Source organism: Cyprinus carpio, chromosome B22 (assembly GCF_018340385.1).
Source record: "Cyprinus carpio isolate SPL01 chromosome B22, ASM1834038v1, whole genome shotgun sequence".
NCBI lineage: Eukaryota > Metazoa > Chordata > Actinopteri > Cypriniformes > Cyprinidae > Cyprinus > Cyprinus carpio.
In genome coordinates this window covers 27,107,181-27,117,926 of record NC_056618.1, presented here as the reverse complement: position 1 = coordinate 27,117,926, position 10,746 = coordinate 27,107,181, and the positions used below count along the sequence as shown (strand labels likewise).

The 10,746-nt window shown below is 35.3% G+C and overlaps 1 protein-coding gene across 1 annotated transcript; it reads right to left on the bottom strand.

Annotated features, from left to right (window-relative positions):
- Nucleotides 1–2,440: 2,440 nt before the first annotated feature.
- On the bottom strand, nucleotides 2,441–10,724 carry LOC109067862 (afadin- and alpha-actinin-binding protein-like). Its single transcript, XM_042749397.1, has 12 exons — nucleotides 10,462–10,724; nucleotides 8,917–9,063; nucleotides 8,593–8,796; nucleotides 8,406–8,516; nucleotides 8,179–8,314; nucleotides 6,631–6,706; nucleotides 6,328–6,508; nucleotides 6,062–6,209; nucleotides 5,745–5,875; nucleotides 2,958–3,131; nucleotides 2,758–2,869; nucleotides 2,441–2,662 (listed from the first exon to the last, which is right to left on the bottom strand). The coding sequence occupies exons 2-12, from the start codon at nucleotides 9,037–9,039 to the stop codon at nucleotides 2,601–2,603; spliced, it is 1,458 nt and encodes a 485-aa protein (XP_042605331.1). The 5' UTR covers nucleotides 9,040–9,063; nucleotides 10,462–10,724; the 3' UTR covers nucleotides 2,441–2,600.
- Nucleotides 10,725–10,746: the final 22 nt, after the last annotated feature.

The window sequence follows — 10,746 nt, the reverse complement described above, 5'->3', positions numbered from 1 at the left end:
GCAGGCTGTGTGCATTTGACTGTGGATTTACTGTTTTGAAACTTACATGGTAGCTAGACCTCAGTTATCATGAAAAAAAGCCAGGAAATTTCAGTTTTGACAATATGGGACCTTTAATAAAACATATGTGAAAATATGTTAAATGTATTGAATTGAAAAAAAAATTATTTGCATTTAGAACCTTGTGACAACAGATACTATTACTATGACCGTTTTTGCTGTTGTTAAAATATGAAACTGTAATTATTCCACAAGTTATTTCTTTATTTGAATAAATACTGAATAAAGCATTTGAAACACTGCGTATAGCGCAGGGGTGGCAAATTCCGGTCCTGGAGAGCCGCAGGCCTGCAGAGTTCAGCTCCAACCCTAATTAAAACTCACCAAAACTCTGCAGGGCTGCGGCTCCACTGGTATAGAGTATTATTCCATAGCATTGCAACTTCATAAGATTATTTCTTAGTATGTTTTATATCTAAAATCCATTCATTTTAGAATCAGTTCTTAAGTTATTTAAGTATAATAAGTTGACTCCATTAATGACTATATTAATGAATATATGACTATATTAAGCACTATATTCACATGCAACAAGAAAACTTTGTGGTTTAGGAGTTGATGTAAACAATGATGGTGCACAATGGTGTACATTGATAATTTACAAAAAAAAAAAAAAAAAATGCACAATGTCATCAGTGGACAAACTATTTGATCTAGATTAATAATGCATTATTATTTACAACTTAGACTGAAGGGACCATAATATACAATATATTCAGCAACAAAAATTAAGTTACTAAAAATGAACTGTTGGTAAGGGTAGCCATAAAAGCTATAACTAATAGAACTACAACATATCAAAAACTAAAAATATAAAGAGTTAATTTCTTTTAGCAAAACACAATATGAATAATATGGAATTTCTAAATAAAAATGCAAAATTTTTCAAAAAGATATTGATGTTGATCAATAATCAATCTATATGATGATATTTAAACTATGCTTTTAAAACGTTAAAATTCAGAGGCTTATAAGATTCAGTAGCCTTTACTCTTACAATCCTATCACAAATTGACAAAAAGATTCTATTTAAAGGGGTGGTTGACTGCTTTTTTTTCTAGAGTTTATTGTGTTTATGGGGTGCAGTCTAACATGTTAATGCTTCGTTTAAAAAAACAAAAAAAAAAAAAAAAAAAAAACAGTATTTTTTCACATAATTTACCTTTATTCCATACCACTCTGTCCCTTCTCCTATGAACACTCCGATGATTTCCTGCTTTTATGAAGCCCCTCCCTCAAAAGTATGCAATGGGCTCAGATTGGTTAGCTGTCCCAGTGTGTTGTGATCGGTTGTGATTCACTCAACTGCTTGGTACACATCCAGAAATGCCACACCCCTCACCTCAGAATGCACTCCATTTGTATTGTAAACAATGGCGTTGTCAATAATGCTTATCAACTTGAGCCCAATTGAGACCCAGTTAATATTACTGAAGAGGATTGTGCAGAACCTGTGCAAGCACAGCTCTTACAGGTTATTTGTAAATGCTACTGCTTATGTTAGCTTTTAATATATGGTTTTATCCTGAGTAAAGCCTTAAAGGGTTAGTTCACCCAAAAATAAAAATTAACCTATTACTTACTCACCCTCGAGCCTTCCTAGGTGTATATGACTTTCTTCTTTCAGACGAATCCAATCTGAGTTATATAAAAAATGGTCCTGGCACTTCTAAGCTGTATCAATGCAGTGGGTGGGTGTTTCTGTTCAACAGTCCAAAACACATTAAATAAAGTGCGTGCCTCCATAATAAAACATGCCTCACATGGTTCCAGGGGGTAAATAAAGGCCTCCTGTAGCAAATCTATGCAGTTTTTGTGAGAGAAATATCCATATTTCAAACATAATAAACACTTCTCTCTCACTTCATTTAATTGTCGTACACAGAAGCCATTCTGGCAGTTGACGTAGGACGTCGGCGTTGCGTGATTAGTGACAAACACGAATTAAAAGTACAAACCAAGGATATGTAAAGAGAAATGTCAGAGGAACAGGATTAAGAACCGCTGCTTTAGATTTTGGAATCTGTTTCATATTTCATATATTTTGTGATACGTATATGAATAGATTTTTTCGTGCACCCCTAGTTTTGACAGCATGCAGCAACTCTTCCTCTTCTCTAAAGCAGTGTAGCATGGCCTCGCCCCCTTTGTTGCATGTTCCCGGAAGCGGGGTTTATGTAAATGACTGGGTTTGTGATGTCACCAACCCGGCAAGAAGCTCATTGTAGTCCCTATGAGCCATTTTTTTTACTCTTTAGACTTTTTTGTTTTTGATTGAAATTATATCATTTTGAATTGAAATTTCTGCTTTGTATTTTTGTTTATGTTTTTTATGTTTGAGGATATTGTTTATACACTAACTAAAGTTAAAAAAGTGAAATCACAATCAACCACCCCTTTAATATTCAAGTCCATAAGCTGAAAGTTCTTCATAAAGATACTTGCAGACTTCATTCACATTTATATTGGTTCCTGGTATCTCTCCTCTGGTGTTGAAAAAAAATCAGAAGGTTCATCTGCAAGCAGTTCCATGGATGAGACTACAGATGAGATTTGCTCACCTTGCCAGAAATTGAAATGAGCTTCTCTTCACGACCAGAATCTGACAAAATCAGGAAATTCGGAGAAAAAATTGTCAAGATTAGTTTTATTTCAAAGAGAAATTAAGCTAGTAAAAAGGATAGACTAATCACTCACGCTTTGAAAATTCATCAGCCATGCGACTTTGTGGTTTCATCTGGTCTGCAAATGTTGTGTTAAGAAACTGGTGTTTGAGCCACATTGCACGATCATCCTCAAAACATTTCCTCTGAAGAGAAAAAGAAAAATGTGATTAAAATCAGGATAAATTTAGAGCTGAGTTCAGAAGTATGTTAAAACCAATTATAAGCCAAAACCTCGTGGCCCAATCTGATGGCAGCCTCTGTGAAATTTCTCCTTTCCATTTCAAAATTTTTCCTCTGTTCTTCAAACACTTTCCACTCTTCTTTCAAGCGTTCCTTCTCTTCCAGCATGTAGGAATCATTCAGAACAGCTGCAGTCTCCTCATCACAGGGAGTGTTGAGCTGTTGCTGTAACAAGTAAAACAATATTCATATTATCTTGCACTGGTGAAGCTGGTCTACATTCTTCAGGCCAATTCAAACTACATAGACAGACACCAACAAATGGCAACAGACACGCTTGTCAGATTTTGTCTGATAGGTGTGTTACCCCATTGGTGTCTGCTGACGTGATGTACTTGTACTCGGTCAGCTGTTGCCATTGTTCTGCATCTGTCGATGTGGTGTGAACTGGCCTTTAGAAATAAAGGTTCTTTACTGACATTAATGTTTCCATGAAAAACCTTTCAGCAATCACAAAATCTTTCTACTGAACAAAAGGTTCTTTATAGTGGAAACGGTTTTTTGGATTGGAGGTTTTTGGTTTTTTCACAATAAGAAAAAATGGTTCTTTTATGAACTGTACACTGAAAGGTTCTTTGGTGAACCAGAAATGGTTCTTCTATGGCAAAACCCCTTTTGCAGCCGTTGTTTTAAGAGTGTAGGAAAGCATCTCTACTTGTGTTTGCTTGTGATTTTAAAGTGATGGTTCACCCAAAAATGTCAACGTATTTATACTACTTGTTTTAAATAGTGGAAATTATCTGCACCTTCGTTTTGTAGTAGATTATAAAACAATATGTAATAATAACGTATTGTGTGTAAATGATCATTTTCATTCAAATTATTAAATGGATGCCACCATAGTGGGACAATATAAGCCTTCCCTACAACTACCTGATGTGATTTGAGATTTGAACAAGGAGAAAAAAAAAGTTTGTCAAAAGGTGCAATCGAACCCAGGTCGATTGCATCAAACCATCTACGGCACTGGAGCTGTTACTAAACTATCATCTTTTGTAGTAATCTTATGTTGGAGGATGGAGTTAGTCTAAATAGCCTCTGCCAACAAGGTAGCCTATTTGCACTTTACACTGATGTTCGGCTGTTCTTATTAAGTCAGCTTGATTTCGGGTCATCATCATAAAAGCCCTGCCTGTAAACACTGTCACAGACACAAAGATAAATCTTTCATTTCATCAAGCAGAATACTCACTAACTGACACAGTCATCACATTTTCAGGCCATTTCAAGTTTTATTTTGATGTGACACAAAGCAGTGATATCTATGCGAGTGAATTGTTTACTTTATATTTAGACAATTATGCCATTTATTTTCTTCATTCAGGCCAGAGCTGAAAAATCCAGCATTGCTGGTCACCAGCATAAGGTATGTTATGCATGCTGGGACCAGCATGGGATGCTGGTGTGCTGGTGGACCAGTATTTGTTGTCTTTTGGGTGCTGGTATTATCCCAGCAAGGCCACACCAAAACTTGCGTATGTGTTACATATCACGTTTCTTTTGAAATTGGTTTGTGTTTGTAGTTAAAGACCAAGACAATTTTCCAAATTAAATTTAATAAATTATTTAAGAAAGAAAATCAGAAGTTGCTGGTTACATGTTTACAGAGTAAAATCCCCAGTGTTAAACAAACACTGTTCAGTTTTTGCATGGTACTGATCTATAGAGAGTAAAAGCAACACTGAAGCAGTGTTGTAGTTAATGAAATAAAGTAGATTACTCTAGAAGTGATGACTGAGCATTAGTGATGACACCTATGATTAACAAGCAGAATCACTGAGAATAAGAGGGACAGTGAGAACAGAAAAAAGTGAAGAGGTGGGCAGACACACATCAGCTACTTACAGCAACACAGCCTTAGATGAAATCAATATCTCATCAGCTAATGATTAAACAACTGCTAAAAAAGAAATACCATATTCACTTATTGCAAACCAGTTTGGCTTTATTTCTTTCATATGGTACATGTACAAAGGTTGCTAAGGTGTGTCACCATAATGGTAATTAATGTTCATTTTAGTTGGGCTCTTGGCCATTGAGTTTGGTTGAATTAACTCTGTTTCACCAGATGCATGCAGAAAGTGCACCCTATCACTATTTTCAATACTATTTCATGGTCCTCACTGCACTAACATACCTTTTTCTATGTGTACTTTTTTAAATCAGTGACTGACAGCTGGATTTGGACATATGTGACTTCCCAGATAAGTATGAAAGTCTTTAAAAACAACAACTTTCAGTTTTGAACTTTTAATTATCAAGTTGTTTTTAACTGTCCCATTGAAATAATTCTTCTCATAACCCCTGTTATTGAACAAACTGCTTATGATCAAGCATTTTTTGGTTTTCATATCTCTAAATGAATTTGTTATGCAATGTACTCAAGCTCTTTTCTATAGTATTAAGCCTCAAATGCCAACTATACATTGGATTGGTTCCTTCTTTAAATAAATAGGTAAAAATATGCATGGTATTATAATGTTATACTAAAACTAAAATTAAAACAATGGAAAAACCCTTAAGATAACATGTAGAAAGAAAAAAAGCATCTTAAGCATGCAGAGTAACATAAGTGGACTTTGAATGATTAATTGCTCCTTTGAACGATTATGTAATTGTGGCATCCGTCAATGTAATCGCAATTAGAATTTCGATTAATTGTGCGGCCCTAGTCTTGCGGGTTTGGATGAGTAATAATGATCGAATTTTCATTTTTTGTGTGAACCATCCCTTTAAGCATCATTGACATTGACTTAAGGAAACTGTGCCTCTACTTACTTGGAGAAGTTGCTGTTGAGTCTGAATAAACTCTTTGCACTGCTGGATTTCTAGTTTGAGCCTCTCCATCTCCTCTTCATGCAGCTGTTTGGAGATAACCTCTTCACTGTCTCCATCTTGCACCATGGATGCTCAACACAAAACACAACACCTTTCACTGTATTTTTATTTTTACAATAGGTTTGTGTGTCTAATGTGTAACGTTCTGTGCATTAGATGATAAGGCTGCTCAAGAAATAAAGTCAAGAATGATGATGAACAAAAAGGTGAGATTTAATTCTGTTTGCCTTAAAAAGTCTGTGAATGGTATCTTCTACCTTGGCTGTCTAATCTCTCAACATGGTGCTTGAGTTTCCTCCACTGCTGACGAATGCTGTTGGTGAGTTTCTCCCGAGCATGATCACATGACATCTCAGGATGTCCTTTCAAAAGTTCATCTTCATCAGAATTTGTCTGCAGAGTTGACTGAAATATGATCCCCAACCCCCCCAAAAATAACATTAGCAAACACAAACAATTATGAGCTGTATCATGAAGTGTTTAGTGAAAAATGGTTGTTATGGACATGACAGGCATACTGTACCTGATCAATATCATTGCTTTGCTTCTCTTTCTTTTGGCTCATCTCCTTTGAATTTAAAACCCCCACCATTTCTCGTTTCATTTGCTGAAGCACCTTTTTCAGCTCTATGTTTTCCACCATTAGCTCCCTCTGACGGTTATCAAATTCATTGAGAAGAGTTTTGTACATATCTCCCTCATGTCTGAAAAAATAAATAAAAAATACATTAAAAATGTCTAAAGTTGTCATATGATATTATTGTGAAGGGGAACTATAAATATAATCATTAAATACTAACAAACAACCAAAATGAGGGTCTTTTACCTGGATTCAGTTTTTCCAGTTTTCCAAAGACATCTCCTACCATCCGACCTTCCAACATAATTCAAAACTTCCATTCCTGACACAAAGCAGAAATTATCTTCAAAAGATTTTGAAATGATATTAGGAACACTAAATAATTAAAAATGTTCATTTTTGGGTGAATTGTTTCTTTATGCAAATAAAGTCAAGAGTGATCTTCACTGGTTTTGAGTGTATATCAGCATAAACACTGCCATTCAGAACAGATGCATTCATCTGATTAAATGAGATGGAAAAGGCTTTGCTACAAAATAATTCACATAAACGCTATTCCTTTGAACTTTACAATTATCCAAAGATAAAATGTGTTATTATTAGAATGATATTAGAATGATTTCTGAAAGATCATGTGACACTGAAAATTCAGCGTTCCCATCACAGCAATAAACTACATTTTAAAATTTATTAATATAGAAAAGTTATTTTAAATTGTAATATTTTTTTACACAATATTACTATTATACTGTATAAGAAGTCTTACAGATGCCAATAACACAGTATATTCAGTATGGTATTCTATTAAGAGATATATTTAAAGGGGTCATGACATGGATTTTTTATCATTTTAATATGTTCCTTGAGGTTTACTTGTCAATAAAGTTTTGTGCACAAAAAAAAAAAAAAAAAAAAAATATGTGGAAAATTTACCAGACATGATCAGTTTTGATTGGCTAAAGTCATTGTATAGGAAACAGTATCAATGCCTCCTCGCTATTGCATGTGAGTGTTTTGACAGCATGATCAAAATAAGATGGTAATTTGAGACAAAGCAATATGAAATAATTTACTTATGGTTTGTGATGCAGCTGCAGTCAGGTCTAGTACTGCTTCATCTTTCAACAAATGTTTCTTTGTGAACTCTGTGACACTGTGCATCGTTTACGATACAAAATGCTCCGATCAATCCTCAGACATGATCTGGGATGCCATTAAAAATAAACTATCCATTTGTTCCTTACGCTGGGATCCTTCTGATATCTGTACAAAGATGCAAACAAGCTGTTTAAACCAAATTTGTCAAAGCGAATGTTCTTTCACTCCATTTGTCCTGTTGACGACAGATTTAAGCGCGTGTCAGAAAGTGAATGTGCATCTGTATACTGTATCCAGTGTAGACAAGATCATTTCTTCTCAGTGACTCTAATTTCTATCTGCTTTTGACGCAACGCAACGTGACACTTGCATTCAGTGTAATCAAGTCTCAAGCCATTAAGCGACTGAATGCAAGTGGGCGGGGCTTATGGTGAGAAGATGACTATTCATCAAAGCGTTTCTCTGGAGGTAGTGTTATGCAAATGTTTGTGCCTGGGTGATGTCAGCATGCACCTCAGATCCAAAATGAGACGTTTTTGGAGCTTGATTAAATAAATGCTTTTTTTATAATGAGGAGGATGTTTTAAGATACAAAACTTCCAGGATGTTTTAATGGTACGAAGACCTCTTATATGCCAAAAGATCAAGACAAATTTGATTTCTCATGTCATGACCCCTTCAACTAATACATATTACCTTGCTTATTTTCCTTTTTGGCAATGAGCAGTTGATTGAGGCGCTCCTTTACTCTGTTGTGCTCCCTTTCTCTTCTCTTAATGTCATGGTTGTATTGTGTGGCACGACTTGCAATGATACCCTGCAGCCTTTGTACCTATTAAAGTAAAAAGCATATTTGATAAAACATTTTTTGAGAAAAAAAAAACGGTACATGACATTACAGCTTTCTCGTTCATTTTTCATACCTCTTCTTTTGTATCTTTTAGGCAGTTTTGCAAAGACTTTAAATTTGTTTCCAGCTGACGCTCTCGCTCATGCAAGCGCATGTTTTCCTTTTTCGAAAGTTCAAGCTGGTCCTACAAAACAGTGAAAATTCATAGTAAAATAAAAAATATAATAAATAAATAAAAGTGTGATAAAAAAAAGCCAAACCTTTAGCCTGGAGTTGGTGAGATGTTGGTAGTGGAGGTCACTGCTGGACTTCAGCTGCTCCACCTCCATCTCCTCCATCATCCCAACAGCTCGACGGTGCAGCTGAAGCAAGTCATATATGTTGTTTAGGGCAACCACAGCATCCAGATCACGAATGTTGTCTGAGTTTTGGAAAATTGGTGGAAAGCACAGGGACGACAACTCCTGTGAATGGAAAGAGTGGCAAGTCCATTACCAATACGAGATTCAAGTTTGTTCTTGTTTAGATTCTTCTTCTTCAAACTCAAAAGACATGTTGCAAAAACAAAAAAAAAGTGCACCTACCTGATTGATGTATAGTATGCACTCAGAGACATTCTCTTCCGTGCAGAAGTTGCTTGAGACGCTGAAAGAGCTTAAAGGCAGAGGGGGCATGACTGATGCCGTGTAGAGTCTTGAAGGAGACATTGTAGTCAATAATGCCTATGTGTTCTAGAAAAGAACGAGAAACATAGACATAAATAGTTAGCTGTATAAAATAATGCATAATCAGAAAATGCACTATTAATTGTAAAGATTTGTCTCAAGTACATCTGGTACTGGTTCTGAGTGAATGCGAATACTGCTCTAAATTAGGTTAGGAGGGGAGCCTGTCCTTAAAATAACTTTCCACGGTATTTTGAGTCGCCTAATCTTTCCCTTTCCCGATGAGACTTTGGTTATTTGGAGCGCCAGCTAAAATCTCTTATTTTCTTCGCCTAATTGCTGAAAACTTGAATAATATGCCAAATGCAAATGTTAATGAATGTTAATGTTATGTTGTTTACTCAGCCTTAGCACTCCAAACCTGCTGTTATTACAGTACATTTATCAAGTTCCATAAAGGAGAAAAAGTGGTAACACTTTTGTTTAGCGACCAATTCTCACAATATAGGTTTAGAGTTATATAGTTGCTTATTAGCATGCCTATTTTTAACATGCTGGCTGTTTATTAGTACTTATAAAGCATATATTCTGCATGACCATACAGTATTCTACATGTAGGACACCCAATACTTAAATACCTAATCCTACTTTATTAACTATTAACAAGCCGGAAATTATGAGTTTATTTAATTTTTTATTTTTTGTTGTTGTTGCTGTGATGCCATAAAAGAACCATTTTGGTTCCCCTAATAACCTTTCATTGAACAGTTCATAAAATTAAAAGGACTGTTCTTAGTTTAAAAAACATTTTTTAAAAATCTATAAAGACTATAAAGATTATTTGTGGAATGGAAAGGTTCCATGGATGTTAAAGGTTCTTCATGGAACCATCAATGCCAATATATATATATATATATATATATATATATATATATATATATATATATATATAGTGTATAGCCAGAATGGCTATATGCAAATGCAAATGCAACAAATAGGGCACCATGTAGTGTATTAATATGAAGGAATTTTCATATTTATTTTTATAGGTGTTGTACTACAGCTCTATCAGGAAAAAAAGAGTACATTTGAAATGACAGTTTACCAAATGACAGCGCAGATTGCAGACTGCTATGAAACGATATAATTATACAATAAATAAATAAATAAATGCATGAATGAATGAATTTAAAAAAGAAAGTAAGTTACTGAGACAGTGTATAAATGCATATTCCACTAAACGACTTAATATAAAAATCCATGAAAAGCTAGTACACACATAGAGCACACCATGATCAGATCTAAAGTAGGTTAAGGTGAACAGAAGGATTTCTGCACTAGGACGCCGAATTTACACAAAAGTGCCTGATGATTATGCGCCATAACAGCGTTTGAGAAAACCATGCATATGTCGTGGATAACAAATGAGGAGTTTAAGTTGCAAACCATCAGAGGTTCACTTACTGCGTATCTTTCGGCATTCAAAAGCACTCGTGAGGTTTGTCAGCCTCATTTCCCGGGATTCGGCACGGATTGATACATCTTTTCCAGATTATTTGCGTAATAAAGTGTCCTACCGTGGCACGTCGTTACATTGATGCAGCACAACCTTGAACGAAAACACTTACAAGCGAATGCGTTGCCATGCAACGAAAACGAGGGCGTGTCATTGGCTTAACTCATGCACCCCCGCAGAACATCCACCAATAGGCGTCGTCGCAGTCAATGCAGAGGCTAAATACTAAAATA